We start from the raw sequence: 23704 nt of genomic DNA, 5'->3' as shown, positions 1-23704 counted from the left end.
GACTGTGACATCAGGCACTTGATCGCGGTGGATGCCAGTTCAAGAGACCCCAACTGGTTGGTCGTTCGGCATCCCCCTATCTGTTCATTACATCGCATTGTGTGTCTTGAGCAGATGAAAATATAAGCTGTCCATTGATTGATTGAGGATATATTATTTTAGTTTCGTCAGGTAGGCTACGTGTTAGCGATTCTAAGATGATTTGGGGCAACGACAATATTTACCGCGACCTTTGAAGCTTTGCAGACAAAACTAGTGTCAGGCCAACCTTAATGTGACATCAAACCGACTTCTACGATACAGGGGTACAGATACAGAATACAGGATACAGATATCTAGATATCCCTGGATTATTTGCTAATTTTTCATCATCAGGCCATATCATCGTAACAACATTGATGGGCCTCTCATGTAGCCTATTGGCTATGGTGCCAAACACAGTGGAACTAGAAACGACCAAAGCAACCACAGAAGATCGATCATAGAATAACTAAAATAAATGATGCAAATATTATTAAGCGATGGGTCTAGTGCGGTAGCGACTGAAATTTGTACTCTAAGCGACGAATACTTTAAGAATCGACATATCGACCTCGTCTACCGACACATGCAGCACTCATTCTTGTCGCTTCCTCTTATGTTACCCTTTCCCAAATCAGGTGTGCATGCCTCTTATTTACATGCTGTAGGCCAGGGGTTCTCAACTTCCCTCGTATAACGGGCCTCATTTTCACACTAAAAGACGCTGCGGGCCGCAGAACATTATCACCATGTATTTGTGGGCAACTATTAAATTTATGCCTATTTATCAGTCTTATTCGGGCATTTAGTACATTTCTATGTATTCTGAAGCTTTAATAGAGAGCGTTCGTAAGTTTGCAGTTGTTGTTTTTTGTGAGAATATCGATCTTCAAGTGGCGCAAGTAAATCCCTTCATGGAGCGTACATTCCATCCGTTGCCACGTCGGTATAGTATATTCACCCTTCAAACCCTTCCACCATCAGAGAACCGAACTCTCTGTGTCAATGCGTGAGCGAGCAATTATAAAATTACGGTGACTTTTCCGTTACTGAGGTCATTATCACTTTGAGCTCTCAGTGATATGAGAAGAATAGAGACGTTAGGGGTCATTTCTGAGCAAATCAATCAACTCTTCTCCATTCCTTCCATGGCAGGAGCCCTACACCAATAGTTACAGAAGTCAGCTGTGTCAAATTGATGTCCTGGTCCCCTTCCCACGTTTGCCCCGTCAGCATTTCCTCTGGAAATATGCCCATGCCCACTCTGATAAAAAGCACCTGGATAATTAGCTGTGCAATGTGTGTGCACTGTGTGCATCGATGGATAGGTCCAATGCTAGGCTAAAGTAGTCTACGTGGCCACGTGTTACAGAACATGCGATAAAAGATTGACTTAGATCGCTGTTACTCTTCTGGTGAGTGTTGAATCAGACAACTGTAGCTTCGAAATTTTTCAGGTGATGTAGGACTTGCTGCTAAGTTCCGGAAACAGCGAATATTCGCACAGTGCGTTAAAGTTTTATTGAAGTCATACCTTCTCTAGCAGATTCTTGGGTTTAGCTATATTCCAAGCAATTTTGAACAATGCGTCTGTCACGTCGTCGGCAATTATAAAAATGATTCGAAATATGGATTGCTGGCCTTGAAACCAAGCTAGCGACGTTTGATATGTATAACTCCAGATGAAACTATCGTGCTATCATTTCAAGCTTCTAGGCTTTGTTACAACAACCGTTCTTCGACAAATGTGACACATCGGTCTTCCATAACAATACAGGGCCAGTAGTGATTATATTGAAAGATGTCGCGGGCCGCAAAAGAATCGTCTGCGGGCCGCGGGTTGAGAACCCCTGCTGTAGGCCAAGGTGGGTGTCTGATTAAAAGACTACTCCAATTCGTTTCAGCACCCTCCTATCTTTTCATTATATCGCAATCTTCTGGTGTATTGATTTGATAAACATTTTAATAATTGATGATGGTGATGATGATGAATCACAGCCGTAACCGATGTCGTTGCCAGCTGCAGATAAGCAGTTGGTGGGATTCCTTGCTTGAAACGCTAAATATTACAAAATTAAAAATGTTTGACACGCCAGTTGGTAATAGTTTGACATTTTTTGACATTTTGGCACGCTGCATGCAAAATGTTGCCACTGACTTATTCTAACACTGATCCAAAGCCCCGAGAGTGTCACACTGTCACCGACATTGCGCGTGAACCTATAGATGAAATCGACTAGGAGAAAATTGATATGAATCTGTTCAGAATTTATTGACATGATAGATTTTACGTACTTGAAAATATCAATAAGGTAAAAATGTCGAAATCAGGCTTAGAGTTGCCGAACTATATATGGGGACTAAGCATCTCGCTCACGATGGATGGGCGCCTAAGAGGTAAGAGTTCTGCGCCCAAAGGACATTTCGGCATCTATAATTGGAATCGATGCACTGCTACCAGTCGAGGAAGTAGTGAGTCAGGTCCTACTTTAGTACTCTGAAAAAGTTGAAGCACTTCGTTACTGCTCACCCTGACTAATGAATTATTCGAGAGGTACTGTGCAGGTCGTAAGCGCATTGATGCAAGATAATTCAAGTTCAACCGGCTAAAAGTTTTCTCGTGATATGTGAATATATGAAGATATGAACCGGGGATAGCCGGATCTGCTCATCCATCAGTGTTCATTGTTCCTGTGCCAGCATGAAGTGATTTCCATTTTCTTTGCTCGTATGTGAATTATATTGCCGGAGTTTAAGTAGCTTATCAAGAGCATACGATTGGTGTAATTCGTAAGATGTCACTAATGGTTCACAGTGTGAAACCCACCGATTGCAAACGCGGATCTATCCATCCCCAAGTTCAGCATGTCGAACACGAAGGTGAACCAAACGTTCCGACCAGGCGTCTGTTACTTATAGTCTCTTACGCTATTAGACAATTTCCATCCCTCGAATTTCGACTGTGTTCGTATCGGTCGCTCGATATTCGCATTCGGGGTAGCGGTAGAAATATGCTTTCTCGCAAGGCCTTAAAGTTGCCAGAACTCTTCGAAGCTTGCCAAAGCTTACAACAGTCGAACCGTTGCGTTGCAGACACTGCTCCAATAACTCCTGCAGTTGAAGTTGGATCGTCTGTGAAGAAGATAACAATTTCTAGTTTAGAGTCAAAGAGCTCCAATGCATTCTCATCATTTTACGAATTTGGTTGACATTTGCAGATGAGAACACAAATTTTTTTAATACGCTGGGTATTAGTCCAGTACAACTCACCGACTGCTCTTCACTGCCATGCAAGAGACCGTCATCTCCAACCAGAATACGACATGCAGCTCTGAAGTTAGCTGCTTTGTTGTACAGGTAACAAGTCTGTGGCAACTTGTTGGCTTTCTGTGTAGCTGCAAATAACGAGCTTCCTATTTTATCGACGAGAAAAGCAAATTTAAACACGCTTATACCATTGGTACTCAGAGTAGTCACCATTGTTACTCCAGGTAGAAGTAGAAGCAGCGCCATTTATTTCCACTCAGTTACAAGTATAGAAGTATAGAGATTTAAAATATACGTCAAACTCTTCAAGTTGAAGTAGAAAATTAAATTAGTTTCAAAAGGTAGATTGGGTCGAGGGTCGCACACCTTTAGCAGTTATTAGAGCTGGGTACTCTCAAAATTGCGAGATGTATATTCGCGACTAGGGCAATATGACTTATGACACTAAAGATAGATGTAATCCTCGAAAATATATTCAATTGCCGTAATACAGGCACTGTTTCAGGCGGGTGTTATGACAATTTCAGTAAATATAACTTCCTACTTTACAAACATCCAAAGTGCAAAAGGAAACTAGTTTTGTCTAAAACTTTTTCAAGTAGAACTGAAAGTAGTCTGTAAACATACCCACTTGAGTCATTAGTGCAAATACAGGAAAACATTACCTGGACACTCCGAAAAAACGTTAGTACTGCGTTACTACTCTGCTAATACCTTGTCTTGTGTCTTTGATGACGATCCCGTCGTAAATATCAATCTTTAATTTCCCAACGGCGCTCCTCACGAAATAAGAAGGCAAAATATCTCCGACTCCGAAGAAGTACCCGTGGTCGTTTTCAGATAGTGTGGCAACGATGTCCAAAATCTGAAATGGGATCCGTGATTCGTTGGGATGAGATGGCATGCTATATTTCGAATCGGAATCGTCAAAGCAGCATGAATTCTGAAGTAGCCTATACTTATGTGGTCTAAATAAAATAGTGAATGATTCTACTCATGTTGTTGTTGCTGTTGCTGTTGCTTGGTATTTATGGTGTTTCGACTTCCATGGTCATTTACCCCAGTCCGAAATTTCTTATTATGATTTTTGCGATGTTACTTTTGATTCCTGGACTGGTCTGCAGCCTTGTAGCACGGCCTACTTTGGTTCTAGGCTTTCGTTAGAATCGCATACATAAGCGGGTCACAAGGCGTGAAAGAGCCTAGACAAACGTTCAACACTTAGGTAGGGATTCTGGGGTCGATTGCAGTACATTGAAAAGATATAAATGTATTGTAGCGGTATGCATGTGTGGTTCATCAATCAAGCACACATCTTGATGACCAAATACTTGGTCTAGTTCTAGTTTCATACGACCCAAGCGTATTCGAGTCGGCGAGAAAGCGTAGTTGTGTAATCCACAGCTGCTACACCAATGGGATGTGTGTTCGAGTCTGACCGAGGTCGACTCAAGAATTCCTACCCAAGTGTTGGAGGTTTATCTAGGCTCCCCCGTGCCATCTAGTCCGCGTAGCGGTGTCTTACAAAAAGCCTGGAAGTGGGACGTGCTACAAGTCGGCAGTTATGTAATCAAAAATATGGAATATCGGCCTGATGTAAATGACCATAGTAGTCGACAAACGCCATGAATACCATACCCAACAACAACAACAGCCCAAGTGTATTCAGTTCTAGATATACCTCCTAAACATCGAGGGTTTATTTCTAAAGTTACAAAGTTACTGCATATTTGAATACAGGGGCGGCACGTATCGGATAAGCGTTGGTTCACGCGAGAAAGTTGATCACCTGACTATAAGTCACACCCGACTAAAACAACAGGCCCGAGATAATATCTATTAAACCTTGGAAACTCTTGTAGACCGGTGATTTATTTATATTTGACGTATTCCTTGCGATAATGAGCCGTTTTGGACGTGTAGAATATATCCCAGATCAATGGAAGGGGAATTCAAGTCGGTAATGGTACGACAAGTGGTGAAAACGCGATTAGCTGCAGGTTTTTCAGGTCGAATAGTGTTTTACAGAAGCACTGCTACAATGGAGGGTAAGGGCTCATCGCCATATCGGAGGTGATGATTCAGTACAAATGCCACCAAATAAGTCGGCAAATTTGACCCGATATTTGAAGTTTAAGTGTTGCCGTAAACGTCAGATCGCAGTCAACAATTTGCTGAAGAAGTTGGACTCCATAGCATCATCTACCGGTGATGTATGTCGGGCAATCCCAAAGTTTGAACATTGCTATGAAGGAAATCAAAGTGGTCGTTCCGAATCACCCCGATGTCCACTTGGTATACGTTTTTATGTTGGAGAGATGTTTCTCTTGAAAGTCTGCAGGGGAGACTAACGGCTGTGACATCAAATATAAACTGATGAGTCGGCAGTGTAACAGTTCATAACATCACAACATTTCCCAACACCATTTTCCATTCAAATCGTTGAAGTCTACCGTCCCAATGTTGATGAAAAGTTATAATTACTGGTAACTCGTATTTTCCGCAATTGCCTCATCACCGCACTATCTACCGCGGGTTGTGGATCGAAAATAACGAAGATTTGCAATTTTTTTTAGATAAAAGTCGAAAAGGCACGAATTTCACGCAGATATAGCCTGACAGACTGAACCTGATTGCAAATCGGCAAGCAGAAGAACTCAGTCTTCCTAAGACAATATAGAGTAGAGGACTTCTAGTCGCCCCGTGATTGTTTCCGCCCATTTCGAGATAAAAATCGCCCCAGGGTGGCGCTGGCGACATGGTTAAGAACTCCTGAGTCCTGTTATAGAATATTGAGCCATGCGACAACCAATGAAAATGAACAGGATATAGTTTGTACTGGAGCGGATTTTAAAGTCTCTTACTTGCGATGCAAGATCGACCCGCGACTTCCACGGCTCCCCGAACAGCTCGTTCAGCGGAGTGCCGTATTCTCCTTTGTTTACAATGATTCTTCCGCACGCGCCGTGACTCATTACAAAGGGCCATCTCTCATTCGAGGGAAAAACCTCCTATTGTAAATATACAGATATATTGATACTGTATATGTACAATGTCACTGGTCAATTGTACAATGTAGGCGTACATGGAGGTGGTAAAGCGGTCATCATTTGGTTACGCCACTGCCCGATAAATAATAACATCACGTTCTACATGGCTACGGCACTGTCTATCACCCTATGAACGATATAATTACGAAAATTCTCAAGAATAGGCTACATATCAAGTTTGGATTGTAAGGACGAGAAGTATAATGAGTAAACAATTTATCGTAATATAGTGACTGCTTCGATTAACTTCGGGAATTTCTTGTAACGTCCGACAGAACAATATAACAAAGTTTTCCAAATCATGTCGTCGTGATCACTTCATGCTCCCAAACACATGTGTTGCGACAGGCGACCGGTATATTTTCCAAAATCCCTCTCAATAATCTTTAATGTTGGTGATGTATGTTGCAGTTACAAGAATTGCGCCAATGTCGTACCGGTGAACAACTTCATGACAGTAAAAACACTCCAAAAATATTAAATCAGTGGAATCTACCAATACAGACCCATATTGCCTAGAAATTATCGAAATCTTCGGCATTCACTGTAAACAGCATATCGAAATGATGACACTTGTTGCCACCCGTCTCTCTTACCCCTAACCAATTAGTAGACGCGGTCATCAGCTTGAAGACCAGTGATTTCTTCTGACGCAGAGTGAGTTTACCGACGGTCATGTAGCCGTAATTCGGTGCGGCAGCTCGCCTGACGATGCGATTGACCAGTCTCTGGGATGCGCAAATCAGATTCGGAGACAGATTCCTTACAGCTGTTTCATCTAATGTACCTTATGAAATAAAGGTGGCAATGTCACCATAAATGCAGGGGGACTGCTATCACTAGGGCAAGTTTTTGCAACTTTTGCAATTTTTTTTCACAGCTTCCGGCAGCTTCCTAAATACTCGTAAGATATGTAGAATGCTGTTTTAAGCAGTTTGAAGGAATCTTATGGTGCAACTTTTTGCAACTTTTGTCCATTTTTTTCATGCAACTCTTTGCAACATTTTGCAGCTTTTTCGATTTTTCATGAAAGTATTGGTTGTGGTGAAATACACGGCCAAATTCGACTGAAACATCGTAAATCAGTACCAAAGTACGGGTATTTCGAGAGCTGAGCCGGCAAATTGACCTTTTTTTTAGTCAACCGAGCAAAATGTGGTCTTTTAGTGCAACTTTTGCAACTTTTGTCAAAAATAAATAAATGCAACTTTCCGCGGATTTAACTGCAACAAAAACTTGCCCTAGTTATCACATTGCGGCCAGCGGAGTCAAAGCTTCGCTGGTATAGTCACGATGAATTGAAGAAGTTGTACGATACCATTGTATAACATTATGTACCTTTCATTCCGGTAACATTCTGCAATATTGTCAGGTTTTTCAATTCATCAATTGGAGAACAACCCGTTGTCAGGCCCATAATTTCGCACAATGTCTCGTTCCATGCCTTTAAACTGACGTTTACATCTCGATGAGGTATCTCTGGTTCACCAAGTATATGAACGGTGACGTTTTTCGATCGATGCATGTATTTGTGATATAGTAGTCCGTCGTATACGACACGGTCACCATCTAAACATGCAGGCTATACGTTAGACTAGGGGCGGGCAACATACGGCTCGCGGCGGGATTTTAATCGGCCCTCAGACACCTACCGGTCGTACGTGATGATATGGCTCGCGGGATCTACAAACATTTGCGATCAGACATTTTCGACCAAGAACATTAACAAGAGCTGCGTTCATTCCCACTGATGTTCACGTGCAGTCTTTACTAAGGGATTTTACGCCCGACATGCAGCCTGAGTTCACAGAACTTGTTGAAAACCTTGATCGACCACATATGTCTCATAGACTTCAATATCGGATCGAAGTACATTGCGTTAATAATTTTATTGAATACTGAATATAGGTCTCTATGCGTTAAACTTAAAAGTGTACATTAAATATGATTTATTTCTTGTACAGGTGGATAAATCCGCCAATAACATAACGATTCAGGAACCCGGCCCGCCAAGACCGACTGGAGAAGTTGCCCGCCCCTGCGTTTAGACCAGTGGTTCCCAACCTTTTTCGCCCCATCGCCCCCTTTTCAAGGTCAACAGCGATCATCGCCCCCCAAATTTTGTGTACCGAAAATTGGGCATACTAACTGTAGTCACCGGCGGGTTGACTAAAAAAAAAAAAAAAAAAGTCAAATTTTCGGCACGATGTCTAATTTTACACACTTTTGTAACTAAATTTCAGTGTGGGTTGACTAAAAAATTTGGCGCGTTATCGCCCCCCTAACGCCCCCTTCGCTATTTTCGCCCCCCATCGCCCCCTTTGTCCATTTTCGCCCCCCTGTCGCCCCCTTCGTCATTTTCGCCCCCCTAGACCGCCAAATCGCCTCCTGGGGGGCGATATCGCCCACGTTGGGAACCACTGGTTTAGACCATTAGCGCATTCTGACATCATGGATTATATACATGGCTATTTCTATACCATGAATATAGTGATCATGCCCTTCTGTTCATTAATGAATTGCCGTAAAGTCTATTTACCATTCGCTTTCTAAAGCAATTTCCATAGCTACATACTAGGCCTACATATTCAATTAACCTATGCAACTATAACTCAATGTGCTATTATATATGTTAGGCATGTTAAAAACACCATTGGCTTATCGAGAAACACGCTTGCGTATACTTTGATAACGATACTATAAATATGGTGCTCAATATTCCAACCTTTTCTGTAGCTTTGGAAATCTTTAATTCGGACAAGATTCAGGGCTAATGGTTTGCAAAAAGCGTCACCGAAACAAGGAAAGTCGCCGCAATTTTGTGTGCCTGTTGAAGCAATGTTGCATTACCATATCGCTGTTACAGACAAGGCTCCCAAGTGAACTACATAGAAAATACTCCAAGTGCTTTTAGCAGTGGTTCTTAGAGTGTGGGTCGCGAGAGATATAAATTTGGGCCCGACCGCACCACCGTGATCGTTTATTGTATGTGATACTTGCTAAATTTCTCCTTCGCACATCTAACGACCTTCTTTGGATATTTTGTGCTTTTCCCTATTCACTTTATTGTGTACCATAGATCGCCCACTCCTGTATTAAATATTATAGTAGTATTGATGAAAAGTATTTCAAAAATTTACACGCAACATTGTTGTTCAGTGCTTGATTTCCTAAAATGTATCCCCAATTTCAATGATTCAGGGTTCCATGAGCTTGTAAATACCCTAAAATGAGCTCGTGACTAGAAAAAGGTTAGAAATCATTTATGCACGCATACCAGTTTATCTAGGCTCGTCCTCGCTATCTCATCCGCGTACGCAACGTCTTAAAAAGGCCTAGAAGTGGGACACGCTACAAGTCGGCAGCTACGGAATCAAAAAATAATAAGTATCGACCTGTGGTGTAAATGACCATCGTTATCGACAAAGCAGCGCGCGATACAAAATGGCCGTGCTTAGGTGATACTAGGAGGGAGGGATTTCTGTGAAATCAAAAACACTGAGTCAATGAATTTCTTTGTAATATATCATGTTTGACGGAACTGGTAGCGTAGAACTGGTTGATTTCCGGGGTTAAAGCAGTCATCCTTGTACTCAAGTAGAGGTAGAACTAACGCCGTAAATATCTATTTAATTTCCAGTTGAAGTATCAATTTCCAAGACATGTCGAAACTATATTTCAAATGGGAGTAGAAGAAGATTGGAAAAGCACTCAAGTAAGTAGTTTCAAAGATGTAGAATTATCTGATCGAAGGTGGTTACTTTCGTAATTACACGACCGACGCATAATGACTAACGACACTAAAAGATGCAATAGTTTTTAAAATCTATGTGACTATTTCCGGTCGTTACAACAATTTCACTCGTAAACGGGACGAGAGCCTCTTCTAAAACTACTTTCTACTTTACAAAATCCAAAGCCAAAAAAGTATTTAGCTCTGGCTAAAGAACTGCTGAGTTGAAGTAGTCATGCAACCGCTTGAGCATCGTTTCATAAACAATTTTGTTCATTTTTAACACAGCTTCTGATGGTACCTATATTACATTATAAATTATTACACTTTGTGACTATTTGGAAATAATTTTGGACTCTAGATAGCGCATATGCCCAATTCCACGATAAATCTCGTACACCCCGATTTGTTGCTTCGTCTCCACAAGTGTTTTACACACCCCTGTTTTAGAACCCCTGCACTTTAGTAAGTAGTGCAAGTATAAGACCACCTCTGGTCCTCTGGATCACAATTGTCCCACCACTTTTTTCGTAGTATATTATTATTTATTTGAATATGCCAAGCTGAATTTAATAATCCCATCCAATTACAACCAAATTTATCTGTAATTGTTGAATGCATGTTGTGATCAGACTAGTTTGCCCTACCCCAGAATCATATCCATTACAAACACCCAGTCTTCCACGGCTAACTTCATTTGTTTTTTTATTTCATCCCCCCATGTTATGTTTATTTCGGTTGGACAAATCAATAGATATTTTTCTCTCTCTCTCCCTCTCTCTGGTTGTCTGCACCTTCTCTATTTCATACGTGTCAGTAAAAACGTAGCATAATAACATTAGAAATGTATTATTTTCCGTGCGACCTGGGTCGTCAGGTGTTTATAGAACTCAGATTTGGGTCGCTCTCTAAAAAGTTTTAGAACCACTGCTGTATAATATACCGGCGGGAATTGAATAACGCAAAGGTCTACCTATGATAATACAGTCTTAGTAGAAATAGGTGTACTGGCATTTTATGCAATGAGGGATCTTTTTCGAGAAATAGTTATATTTTTGAAGTAATCTAGCTAGAGCTGATCATCAACGAGAAATAAAAGCTAAAGGGAGTGGATTTGAGATAATCTCGTATCGCAAATTCCGATTACTGGTTGAGCACCAGCATTGGATGAACGAGGTTGCTGCTGTGAATTCATATGGAAGTTGACGTTATATCATTATATGCTATGCACGTCAAGGAAAGCTCATAACAGGTCGGTGAAAACTAATAACGCAATACGAATCATCGCTCGATGCGGCATCTAATATGGGTATTGGGCAGTGGCGGCTCGTCCTATAGGGCAACTGGGGCATTGCCCCACCTAAAATTCTGTTCAATAACAATTTAACCATTTATAGACGCACAGCGCTCAATATATATCGAGATCACAGCGAAACCCGCGTTCTTCTTGTGCTCTCGCTTGCAAATGCCCATACATAGCGAAGTCTCCGCGAAAATCGAATTCTCTTCTGTGTTTTCGCTTTGTGAATGCCTAGCCGGGGCTTGCCCCGGTAGCGCTCATAACAAGCTTTCACTATCTATTCTCTCAAAGCTGCGCACAATTAAGAAACGTTGCTTTACTCTCTCCTATTCGTAAAATGGCCGAGCAACCGGGGCAAATATGCTTGCTCGCCCCTAAGGTGTGATGTAACAATCGTATCTATATCTGAACTCGGATACCGTGAAATGCGTTGAGTCGACCGTTGCTGGTACAGGTCGATTTTGATGGTGTTTCACACCATGATAATTCTTGAAACTTGGTATGTCATGTCGTGATGGTGATATTTAACACTGTCCTAAGTTTCAGGGTTTCTACTCAAAGTTTAGGGTAGTAATTCCGTTTCCAAAGTCGAGTGTGTGCTGATCGGTCATGTATCGCAAACATATTTCACGCAAAGCCGGTATTGGTCTCCATTGATTTTAACGATGCTCCTTAGCTAGATCCGTCATGAACTTTTACATGGTATGTCTTGATTTTAGTATCGAACGCTGTGCCAAGTCTCAAGGTTGACACTCAATGATTAGGGCAGCAATTTCGTTATTAAGTTCGAGTATGGTAGAGATGTGCGCTGATCTGACACTTAGCCTACCTAACGCATTGCGGATTTCACGCAAAAGCCGGTGTATCTGTGTTCTATACTGAGATAGGTGATGAGATGATGATATCATGAAACAGTTTACTAACATCCTCGGTTTGCATTCAAATATTTAGTTTTATTTTATATTCTCCAATGTCAATTTCACCGTGGAATGGTGGCCTTCGGGCCATTTGCTCACAATTACAACCCCTGTCAAGCGCGATAGCTGTTTCGTTTTCGATGGCGGCTAACAGCTGATCGCTTGATCAGCCGATTCCTCAGTAAATATTACGCAAAATTCGGCGTTGATCTGTTCGTATTAATTTTGACAGTGTACCATACCGAAAACGGTCATGAGGCTATACTTCTCGATGATTTCATGTAACAGTGTACCAAGTTTTCGGCTTTCATCCACGTATTTATTCGGTAATATATTTTCCGAAGGCGATTTTGCAGCAGACATATAGACACTATAGACCGTAAGCCGTATGTGTCGTGTGACAGTCTCCAGCCTCAAGGCCAGAATCTCCCAAGCTGTACCGGGACCGAATTTCCGAGACTGCTATCCGTAGTTCTTCAGAATGATGTTTTGGATTCAATATGACATTTCCTTGTCCAATCTATGAGATAACAATTGCGTATGTGTCCGAACTCGTTGACCTTTCCAGTTAGGCATACGCAATCTCTCGATTTATAGTCATTTCCATTTCTGCAGATAAGTAGTCAGGTCAAGTGCGAACATGAATCGTGTTGAATCTTTGCTCCGTACGCCGTTTAGCCAGCTGCCTTTAGAGCAAAAATTAGAGGTAAAGCGACTAGGTCCGTATCAGCCTAGAAATTGCCCATTGATCCAATCGTACGCCGGAGGAAAGCGCACTCGTGCCTTTTCTTCAGCGCATTTCGATAAAAATGAATGGCTTACTTATGGCGAGGATAAAAACGCCTTGTTTTGCTTTTACTGTCTTTTATTCGACAGTGCCGGTACCGGAAGCAGTGGCTCTTGTTGGAACAAAATTGGTTATCGCGATCTGAAGCATTTGTCAGAGCGTCTGAAAACGCACCAAAAATCCCAAGTGCACATGGCTAGTGCAGTTAAATATAAATTGTTTGGCAGAGTAAATGTAATGTCGCAGCTCAATGAAAGTTATCGCGTATCAGTCTGCAAGCACAATGAGCTTGTAGATAAGAATAGGCATGTTCTCTCTCGGGTGATTGATGCCATTAAATTTATTGGAGTTCATGAATTGCCCCTTCGAGGCCACGATGAGAAGGAATGCTCTCTCAATAGGGGGGTATTTTTGGATCTAATTAAATACACGGCTTCCATTGATAGCATTTTGCGCGAACATCTCGACACCGCGACAGTAGCTAAGGGTACCTCAAAGACTATTCAAAATGATGTGCTTGATTCGATATATCACATCTATCTACAGCAGTGGTTCCCAACCTTTTTCCATCCGCGTACCACTTCGAGGTTTTATGTAGTGCTCGCGTACCACCTACATAATTTACGCACGACGTAGGCGGTAAAAAAGTTTTAACCATTTATAACGTCATAATCACGTAATTGGATATGTGGGGGGTAGGGCGATTTTTACCTAAAAATTGGAGGATTTTGACCAAATTTTGACTTCACGTACGAAAATTAGGTGTTTTCGCACATAATGTTAAAATTGTACTACTTATATTCAATTTTGGTAAGGACTGTCTGTCCTTACGAAGTAGTAGCCTATGGCCTGAAAAAGCCTTTTTGACTTAAAAACTGACAAATTTTGACATGAAAAAACATTATTCTAACGGTATCCGGCCAAGTAGTTACACCACGTTTTATGGAGGAGTTAACTAAAATTTGTTGTAGTACAACGAAAGATACTTTCTTATATTCTCGGGTGGAAATTGTCTGTCCTTACTTAGTAGCTTGCCAAGAATGGAGAAATAGCCTACCGTTTAACAGCAGTGTAGTTGTTGGTTGACAACACTAAAACTGTGCGTACACTGCTGGTGACCCACCATGGTGCTTCATTCTGACAATGTTTTCATTCATACATCACAATTATTCATCATGCGCTTCTTGATAAAACATCCATGCAATGCCCAAGCAGTCTTGCTTCAGTTAGGATATTACGATACGTTGAGAATAACACCATGTCAATTGTCAACCTATTTGTTTCGTTTGACAATTTATGATCCACGATGAGCAGACAATGGGCCGCCTACAACGGTAGGCCTATAAAGTATGGCTTCAAGATTTAAAATATCGAATCTACGATACAAACGAAATGGAGGGGTCAAAAATCTTTTGACTTTGTAAACAGTTTTGACAATTTTTTGACTTAACGCTCAATTTTGTAAAAAAAATAGCCCTACTAATACCAAATTTTATTAAACTAGGCATTATCAGCCCGGGTTGATGAGATGCATGGAATTGTTTTTTCACCACTAGTCAAAAAACTTCAAAAACTTCAAAATGAAACCCACCTGGACTAATAACTTCCTTCGGTCGAAAAAAAAACAGAATCTACTCGCGTACCACCTGAAAGACCTTCGCGTACCACCAATGGTACGCGTACCACAGGTTGGGAACCACTGATCTACAGCATTTGTTTACCGAGATTGTTGACGCTGAATTTCTATCTATTCAGTCTGACGAAACAACTGACATTACGTGTTTGTCACAACTAGTCGTGATTTTTCGGTTCACGAAATTTGGTATGCCAGTCGAACGATTCCACAGCTTTGTGGCTGTTGACGATCGCACTGCTGTCGGAATTTCTTACGTATTAAAAAAAACATTACAGCCCTATTCAGTTGAGTCGAAACTTATTGCGCAAACCTACGACGGCGCAGCAGTCATGAGCGGATCGCGTCATAGCGTACAAGTTTTAATGAAAGAAGTTTACCCGCATGCGCATTTTTTGCATTGCTACGCGCATCAGCTCAATCTTCCATGGATAACAGCTGGCTTTTTATAATGTTTTACGTTTATGGGTGCCACCGCTTTGATTGCCTATCCCCTGGTCGTAACGCATCAGGATCGTGTACCAAACACTTTCGGACGAGGGCAAATCGATTTGACTCGCTTTCGGGACGAGAATCCATATACAAATCGGGTCGGAGGCGCTGCAGCACTTTACAGAATTGCTGAGCATGGAACGATTAAAACACCACAAGGTGTCATGCGAATGCTCTTTGTAGGTAGTTGGTCTGTGTATTTTTGGTATAGTCTTACTCGGCGCTTGCGTAATCTCTACCACGAAATCATAACGCATGCTACTAAGGATAACCTGATGATTGATTCGTGGCATGGGAACGATTCTTAGTTCGCGTACATTTTGTAAAATAATCATTTGAATAAAAAACAATGAATAAAACATTTGTTACCGCACTTCAAGTCACGCCACCGGCAAACCTCTCGCGGCACCTACGTTAAAAATCATTGTTTACGGGAAATTCATGTGGCCATCATGAACGTTGAAAAACGCTACTGTGACGTCATATTGATAACAAGTCGCTTGCGGCCCTTGCCCCACCACCCGATATTGTCACGAGCCGCCACTGGTATTGGGGAGTTATTGATAATGTTCTATCGTAAATAATAAACCGTCACTTAACGCCAAGTTATCACGGGACCATTCTATTGGCCAAAATGGAAATTGCGATCATCTACTGTTGCTGCTCGACAGCCCGGTTGGCTTTTAATGCTGCGGTATTCAACGTCTTTCAAATTAGATGAAAATCTATCAGCTATTCAATCGCTAATGTATAGCTTCGACACCGATATAACATTAGCTAATATCACCTACCTGGATACAAAGGGTTTGACAGAAATGAGTTGGGTTCATTTTCCCTTCTTTTCCTTGAAGACAGTGTATAGTTTTTTAAAAGGCAAAATAAACTCGCTGCAATTGCTAAAACTACTAGAGCTTGATACGACCTTCTTGCTCTGTCTCGCATTCTGTTCGCAACGTAAATGCAAGTATTGTGTGGTGTATGAGATGCGGCATGAGGTATGGCGTATGTCCGGAAGTAATGAGTACAATGAACAGTTTGGCCGGCAATATTCTTTCACCGAACGACAGCATATCAAGTTGTATCCTGTCGAAGTAGTCCCGTGCACCTAATTCCCAAATACGCCCCATACACGATTGTATATTTGTATCACAGATATATTCCCAAACTTCATATTATAGATATAACAAATCTTCATTATTCGTCTTCATAAACGCGCTCCCTACGTGTCGATTAAATGCCTTGCCCGCTCGCGCAGCACTAAACCAGGGTCGCGTAGCAGCTTTCGCCATAACAGTCTTCGTTGGGGAATACGTTTGGTATAATGTTTGTTTCCGTCGTGAATTCCAAATCCAACCCATCAGGACCCGGGAAAGTCATCTGGAAAGAGATCAAATTACAGATTGCTTATACGGGAGGGGGTTATTTTCAATCGCTTCTTTTCGAAAAATGCGTTTGGCCTCTAGGTTTTAGCGATATGACGTGGATTGGATAAGGGCTAAAACCAAGACATGTACTTAGATTCAGGGGTTGTCATGATTGTTTTGTGTCATTGAATGCCGTACTGGCCTAGGATGTCGAGGAGGTTGATCTAGGCCTACATATCATACCTGTATGAAGAAAGCTCTCCAGCCTTTGAATGGTGTATCAACACGGGCTTGATAATGTGTGTCTGTTATTCTTGTTGCGTTTGCGTGGCCCCATAACACAGCTTGAGGCGTCGGGCCATTGGGTCCTTTGATAAGCAGACGGAAGTCCCTCCTGGTCAGGAGTAACATTGCTATAGCATATCGTTGCACCTTAACGCTACTCGTGGGAGTAAGATTGGGAGAGGACAACCCTCCTCTGGCAGGTACCATGAAATCAAGCTTTTTCTCGCAATCTCTACCAGTTTTGGGATGACTCGAGGCATGACTTGACTCGAGCCAGACTCGAATCAACTTTTTCGTATGACTTGACTTGATTTGAGTCAATTTGCAAAAAAATGACTTGACTTGACTTGACGTTTCAGAAATGAGGATTGACTCGTTACTCCGAGCAAAATTTGTGAGTCAATTTCAAGTCATCAAGTAATCGGCGTGTACTCAAATAAATTGACCGCAAAAGCACTGATATTACAGCTAATGCGTTGTCGTAAACTAGTAGTAAAGCAAACTAATATCAACGTATCTCTGTTCCATAAACTGCTCACAGTACTCAGTGCTCATATAACCGACCCTATTCTATGATTCAGATCCAACAAATATCGTTTTCGCGTTCATAGTAATCATCAACAAGTGGAGCAGGCTTAAATTGTAGATATCTGTATATTACGGATAGGTGATAGTGTTTGGCACCGTATCATTTTTTTCATCTTTCTTATGTTTCGTATTATATCCTATATTTTGGCAGAAAATTATAACCTGGGCTATACCGTTATTTGCGTTTAGCAGTATATTCACTAGGGCGGAGCAGGGACCGGAGCTGGATTGGATATCCGGCCGAATTTTCTCATTTTGACCGAAGCCGCTTCGGAGCCGGAGCAGTACTTATTCTGACACGGCCGGAGTCGGATCGGAGATGGAGCAGTACTTTTCACTAAGAATATGACAGCCTAACCCATCTTCCACCCTCGAATAAATAGTTAAAGGGAAACGTTCAAGGTAATAAAGCACATGTTAATTCCAAGTTGGCAAAATTACTTCAGATAAAGGTTGGGTTTGATCTTTGAGTTAGCATTGTTTCACCCAATATTCGATACCATACTGTGAGTAGATATGTATTGTTGAAGTTTTTTTGGACCGGATCACGGTCATTTCTAGAATCAGGCCTAGGAGTCGGATCGGAGTCGGACCAGAGCGTTAAAAAAACAGTATTGGAGTAGGACTAGATAATTTGTCGATCCGTTCCGCCCTAATATCTACTTATGCGTGAGCAATACAACGCCTTTTTGCGTGTATCTTCAACTCTATATTTGTTTCTCGATTCAGAATAAATGGGGACTCAATCTGTATTTAAAACAGCTAGTAAAATACAATGCCTCGCACTTTGAAAATTCGACTTGACTTGACTTTACCCGAGTCAAAATGTGCAATGACTCGATATGACTTGTGATTTGAAGGTAGTGACTTCATCCCAACACTGATCTTTACCACAGTATAGTTACCTAATTACCTTGTTGTGCTTTGACTGTGCGCGTGGAAGTAGCGTACTAAAATTGGTTTAGTACTCATTGTGACGTCGATAATTCCACCGGTAGATGTGCTTCCGAATGTCCAAGATACTTTCGGCAGGGGGAAGTTCTAGAGCAGGGATATGTAGCAGGTACGTTTTATGGCGTTTAGTGAAGATTATGGTCAGGTGTAAAAGAATTCATGGTGCATCATGTATTGAAATCAAAGTATACATATTTACCTTGATGACGCTGACGTAGAATGCTTTTATATTGAACAGTAGTTGCAATTCGTGACCAGCACATGAGTGTTCTGCGTTCGGTAGCATGTTAACATACGTGGGGCCCTGCATTTCAGTCAGGTAGTAATGGGAGTCGTCGGGTAGGAAGAATTCATCGCCTCCAGAATCGATAATCAATTTCGGCATCGTCAGCCTTTCTTTATACGCTGCGATTACGCGGACATGGAAATTGAAATGGTCACTGGCCATCTGTTTCGCGAATAAGTGTGTATATCACATGCAGACATGGGGTAATCGCGATTAGTAATCGTAATCGATTACGACGATTACAGCATTTTCAAGTAATCGTAATCGCAATCGATTACATTCGAAAAAATTCTTAAGTAATCGTAATCGTAATCGACTACCTCCCATATTTAATCGATTTCTTTGTGAAAGAACGATTATTTTTTATTTTTACAGGACCATGACATAAACTGAACATTCGTGAACATGAACAAGGATTATACTAGTTAGTAGTTAGTGATAAGCACAAACGTCAGATTTCCAAATGACACTGCTCATTATTACGCCAGAAGTGGCGTATTAGCTTTGCTCGTCATTGCGTAAGTATGAAGTATCCAGCTATCCACACATAGTGAATAGATATTCGATGTACATTGGTGTGATTGTAAGAACACTCACCCTGCTGTATATCAGGTTATCGGGATAGTTAATCACCACTCTGCCTAGTTTAAAATAGTAACTTTTGTATTGATGTTTGGTTATGCTTAGTTAAACGCAGTTTGACCGTTGCTGCTTGGCGAGCTGTAGGCTTATGCAGCACGAACGTACACCGGACAAAGGTTTGAAATTTTGTAGGCCTACTCGTCAAATAAAACATTACGGTTTCCACGACGAAGCATTAAAAATCAACAGCTGCTGATATATATCATAACCGAGCCGTTTCTCGTAATGGCTGCTTGTATTACATTATCTGTATTAAGTTGAAGGCAGAATTTTATGTTCGCTTTCTCTAATTCTCATATGATTCTACTTGAAACGGGCGCCAATCGTTATTTCACAATGCTTTACTCAACATTTGGACCTGCCGCCGTAGCCATCGGCTTGTATATCCTCCTCGCCCAGACGTAGCAGACTAAAAGAAATACTTGCGTGAGACGCACACACAAATTGCCATGTCTTTAATGCTCTGTGCGTGCCCGGGTGGCATTTGCATTGTGGGCTCAAATTGGACGGACCAGACTATTAGTTACGCCCACCCAGCGCGGCTATTGACAATGGACACATACCCCAAGTTTCGGCCAATGTCTTTCATCAGTAGCACACTTCGTGAATTCTCATGTAGGCCGAAACTGCATATGTCTTTTGGTGCGTCGTGGCGCGGTATTGAGTGGCACCTAAATGCCTGTTACTATAAATTATGCATGCTTTTTTTCTTGAGGAGGAGACGTATGTATTTCAAAACCAAGCTATATAGAGACATTTAAATCGCAATGGTCGTAGAACATTTTCAAGTTCATGAAATCTCTCGAAAATAGTCTATAATTTGTGTTGGTTTACGAAATAGGCCTACTTTTGATTTCCTTTCGAGCTCGCTCTCCACCCTATTAGGAAATTTTGGGTGCGGCAGTTGCGGACGTAGCAAGAATGCAAATCGTTGGGTGCGATATATCGTCCGCTATAAAATGGGCAATGGGTATTTTATGACGTAACAAACAAATGTCGCATCTTTTATAAAGAAAGTTGTTATCTCATTAGGCCTTTCAGCGCAATCCATATATTGTCTTCCAATATAACTTTTAAGATGGAAAATAAATGTAATCGTGAGTAATCGTGATTACTTTTCCAATGTAATCGTAATCGTAATCGACTACTTCCTGATGTTGCTGTAATCGTAATCGTAATCGTAATCGCGTCATTCAGAAGTAATCGTAATCGCAATCGATTACATTCACGAAGCAATCACCCCATGTCTGATCACATGCAAGCAATCGCATGCTACGGATCACGTGAATATGAAACTGGAAAGCCAGAAGTCATATATCATTTGTAGCTACTGGTCTGTTTCGTTAGAGTTAAAACAAATTATCTTATCACAGCGCAGCAGTTTTCGCGTTAGGTAGAATCTTGTCTATGAATATGACAGGGCAGTCTACCACACTGTTAATGCCTGTTTTATAGCGTTGATATGAGAACATTTCAAGTCGTAGAAGCTTACATATTGGGTCGACAATGTCCGCCATTTTTTGTGTATTCGGATGGTCCAAATCTCTGGTTATATTCTGTTCGTAGTAATCCTCCATCGCAAATGACCATCCACCATAAGCCCTGTAGTGGTGATGTAAATTCTGCGAATTGGTTAATGGATATCATTGACGTGCGGCTGGTGTGGTTGTCGAGTATGTATAGCGAATTATCGATAGGTAGAATTGAATAAAAGCCGATTCAAATTAAATACTGATGATTTGGATCGACTCGAATATCAACTTTTCAATTCTATTTTTACGATCGAAATTTACAGCAGAAGTTTAGTCAATCGAATCCAAATTCAAAGCCATGTTTATGACTTGAAACTGTTTTGTAAAGCTGTCACCCAACGTCTATATTTACCAACAATGTGGTTTTTCCTTTTGATTCGATTCGACATAAATGATTCGATTCATAGACGACATGAAACATGATTCGATTCGAATCTGAATCAGTTCGTTTTGGTCATCTCGAGTCGAGAATTTTTTACACTCACAGGCACCATATTCAGAACATCTAAAACGATCGGGGTGATGCATTTCACGCGCTTGTAATCGACTGCCCCGGTTGTCCATGTTGTCCAACCTCTCTGAAGACAACGGATGAATTGATTACTCTATGTCGGACATCGTAAACTTTAGTAAGGTAACTACAGAAGTACAAGGTATCAAGGCGTAAGATGTACTGTACAATTCATTACGTATTTCGTATTTCGCATACCTTCGAAGCACCGCCAACACAATACTGGCTAACATCTTTACCGACTTCTTTTTTAACGAAGTCAGTTACTACATCCATGGCTCGCACTGCTGCCTTCGTCATCGGCAGTCGGAGCAGCCATTCCGGTTTGGTAGGGTCGTCAATGAAGTGTCTATCAAATAAATTGGCCGTAAATGCAAGCACGAAACGCAATGTTATACCCTTTACTTCACGATCAAAGTGGCATCGAATTCGTTAAAGCAACACAAGCAGAAAACTACAGCACACTAAAATCATCTGTTTAGCATATACCTCCAAGTGTAAGCGATGATGCCATCTTCAGTTCTTGATTTCTTCTCCGGGTCACCTTTGAACATTAGGTGTTCGTTTGGTATTTGCATCAAGTCGGCAGTAACGCTGAATGGAAAATTTATGTCCGCGAAACCGCTGAGATTTACGGTTTGAAATAATTCCGCTGTACCTGCCCGTTGAATCAGCTACCAGGCCCATGAATTCCACAAATGTATTCGTAGGATCCGGTGGAGGCGAGGTGTTCGATCCACCATCGATGAAGAGGAAGCCGCTGTTTTCCATTTGGGGGTCAAATTTGTCGGGAATGTTCACCACTAAGTAGTGCCACCAGATGGATCTGTCGGTGTCATTATCTATAAATTGGGAATGTGGTCTTGCATTACGCTCTCCCGTATAAAATATATGATAGATACCCACGAAATTAACCCCGAAAGTACTGGATAACCCAGCTAATCGATGGAATCGAACAACAGTTGATTCTCTGTGCAAAGGCTGTTCGCGAAACATTTAACGGAGCAAGATCACCAACCATTCGTGACAGAACTGGCCTTGAGATCATCTCAACGTCATATCTATCCCAAAGAAAGTTATGGGCATATGGTTGCATTTAAAACAAATGGTTGTTTAAAACATTTCGTTTGAAACATGTTTTGAACAGTGTTTTAACCAAAGGCCTTTTGAAAAAATTGTGTTTTTTCAAGTTGAAAAATAATGCCATAATTGTGTAAATACTTTCCAAAAAACATGTTGTATGAGTCTACGGACAATTAACACCCGATATAGCCGACACATACGATATGGGATGGCCGGAACCCTCAAAATAGTCGGTTCAACAGCTATAACACGTAGAAATTGCTTCAACGGTGCTTTATTTAACTATATTTTCAATTGTCAATGTCAATCCACTATATGACGCAAAAATAGAATATTCGTGACGCCATAACTTGAAAAAGAAATAACAAAAAAAAACATGTTTTAAACAATGGCCTTGTTTTAAACATGTTTTTTTTAAATTGATTTTTATTTTAAATGCAATCCTAGATGGGCAAAATATAATTGCTGAGTGATTCGATTTCGAGTCGAGTCGCGCATTCGAATACAACTCACTATGACATTATATCTGAACGCACTACTTGAAATGTTTGACTATATATCCGCTTTTAGACAGCTTTAAAGAAAATAATGCCGTGCCTCTTGACCATATCTACTTTACGTCGTCTCCACGAATGGGCCAATTTCGGCGCTACAGGTGCTGGACATAGTGGTTATTACGATTGAGATTCCAAGGCTCCCGCGGAGGAAAGAAAGTAACAAAGCGATATAATCTTTGTACTCGAAAATGTCGTCTTCCACTCTGCGCAACATGCAGCATTGCAATGGATGCTAGATTCATATCGGAGTACACTCATTGAAATACCAACCCTAGGAATCTCTACAAAACTAACCAGTCAGCCATCTTTGAGATGTCATGTTTAGCGTGAAAGAAGTGAATCCCGGCGCTTTATATGTTCTGTCTCTCAGTACCTCGTATTTGAAATTGGGATCTGCAGCCCATACGTAGTCGTCCAACGGAGTAGCATTTGCTGCCGCGACAAGTGCTAAAACCTGAATAGGAATCCAATCAGAGAAACAGCGTGATCTTGTTATTGTCGTTAAACTTACCAAGAGGATATCAGACCTCATTATTTTTGCTAATTGAAAAGATTTGCGATACACGAACTGTTAATTCTGTATAATCTACTTCAGGCAGCCCTGCTAGCTTCTGCATTCATGTCATAGACTGCGATAGGCCTACCATGTATGATTTACTGAGCTATTGTCAACAGAAATTGCAAATAAGATAATGCAGCACA

General features: G+C 41.2%; 2 protein-coding genes across 3 annotated transcripts; both read right to left on the bottom strand.

The window, feature by feature from the left end:
• Positions 1-2276: 2276 nt before the first annotated feature.
• On the bottom strand, positions 2277-16291 carry LOC145443769 (divergent protein kinase domain 2B-like). Of its 2 annotated transcripts, XM_080321723.1 has the most exons (8): positions 15992-16291; positions 9064-9165; positions 7677-7907; positions 6935-7125; positions 6153-6299; positions 4003-4153; positions 3292-3416; positions 2277-3153 (listed from the first exon to the last, which is right to left on the bottom strand). In XM_080321723.1, the coding sequence occupies exons 1-8, from the start codon at positions 16140-16142 to the stop codon at positions 2953-2955; spliced, it is 1299 nt and encodes a 432-aa protein (XP_080177849.1). In that variant the 5' UTR covers positions 16143-16291; the 3' UTR covers positions 2277-2952. The 2 variants fall into 2 exon arrangements, with proteins under 2 accessions (XP_080177849.1, XP_080177850.1); XM_080321724.1 differs by lacking the exon at positions 9064-9165.
• A 42-nt stretch (positions 16292-16333) lies between these two features.
• On the bottom strand, positions 16334-23653 carry LOC145443767 (autocrine proliferation repressor protein A-like). Its single transcript, XM_080321722.1, has 11 exons — positions 23514-23653; positions 23297-23456; positions 22021-22204; positions 21852-21956; positions 21561-21711; positions 21337-21429; positions 20812-20941; positions 18591-18796; positions 18351-18478; positions 16808-16958; positions 16334-16577 (listed from the first exon to the last, which is right to left on the bottom strand). Exons 1-11 carry the CDS (start codon positions 23532-23534, stop codon positions 16458-16460), a joined length of 1449 nt encoding a protein of 482 aa, XP_080177848.1. The 5' UTR covers positions 23535-23653; the 3' UTR covers positions 16334-16457.
• Positions 23654-23704: the final 51 nt, after the last annotated feature.

This window comes from Botryllus schlosseri, chromosome 7 (assembly GCF_051294905.1).
Source record: "Botryllus schlosseri isolate E-star chromosome 7, Bs_hap1, whole genome shotgun sequence".
Lineage (NCBI taxonomy): Eukaryota > Metazoa > Chordata > Ascidiacea > Stolidobranchia > Styelidae > Botryllus > Botryllus schlosseri.
The sequence above is the reverse complement of the archived record's forward strand: the minus strand, read 5'-3'. Positions and strand labels throughout refer to the sequence as shown.

Coding starts and splice junctions, on each gene's coding strand:
- LOC145443769 (XM_080321723.1), bottom strand. CDS start 16,142: ATGCGAGACAGAGCAAGAAGGTCGTATCAAGCTCTAGTAGTTTTAGCA. Junction 7,908..9,063: donor TTTCCAAAGCTACAGAAAAG/GTTGGAATATTG, acceptor CTGCATGTTTAG/ATGGTGACCGTGTCGTATAC. Junction 3,417..4,002: donor CATCAAAGACACAAGACAAG/GTATTAGCAGAG, acceptor CGTTATTTGCAG/CTACACAGAAAGCCAACAAG.
- LOC145443767 (XM_080321722.1), bottom strand. CDS start 23,534: ATGAGGTCTGATATCCTCTTG. Junction 21,712..21,851: donor ATCATCGCTTACACTTGGAG/GTATATGCTAAA, acceptor TTTATTTGATAG/ACACTTCATTGACGACCCTA. Junction 18,797..20,811: donor GGACATTGTCGACCCAATAT/GTAAGCTTCTAC, acceptor GCGTAATCGCAG/CGTATAAAGAAAGGCTGACG.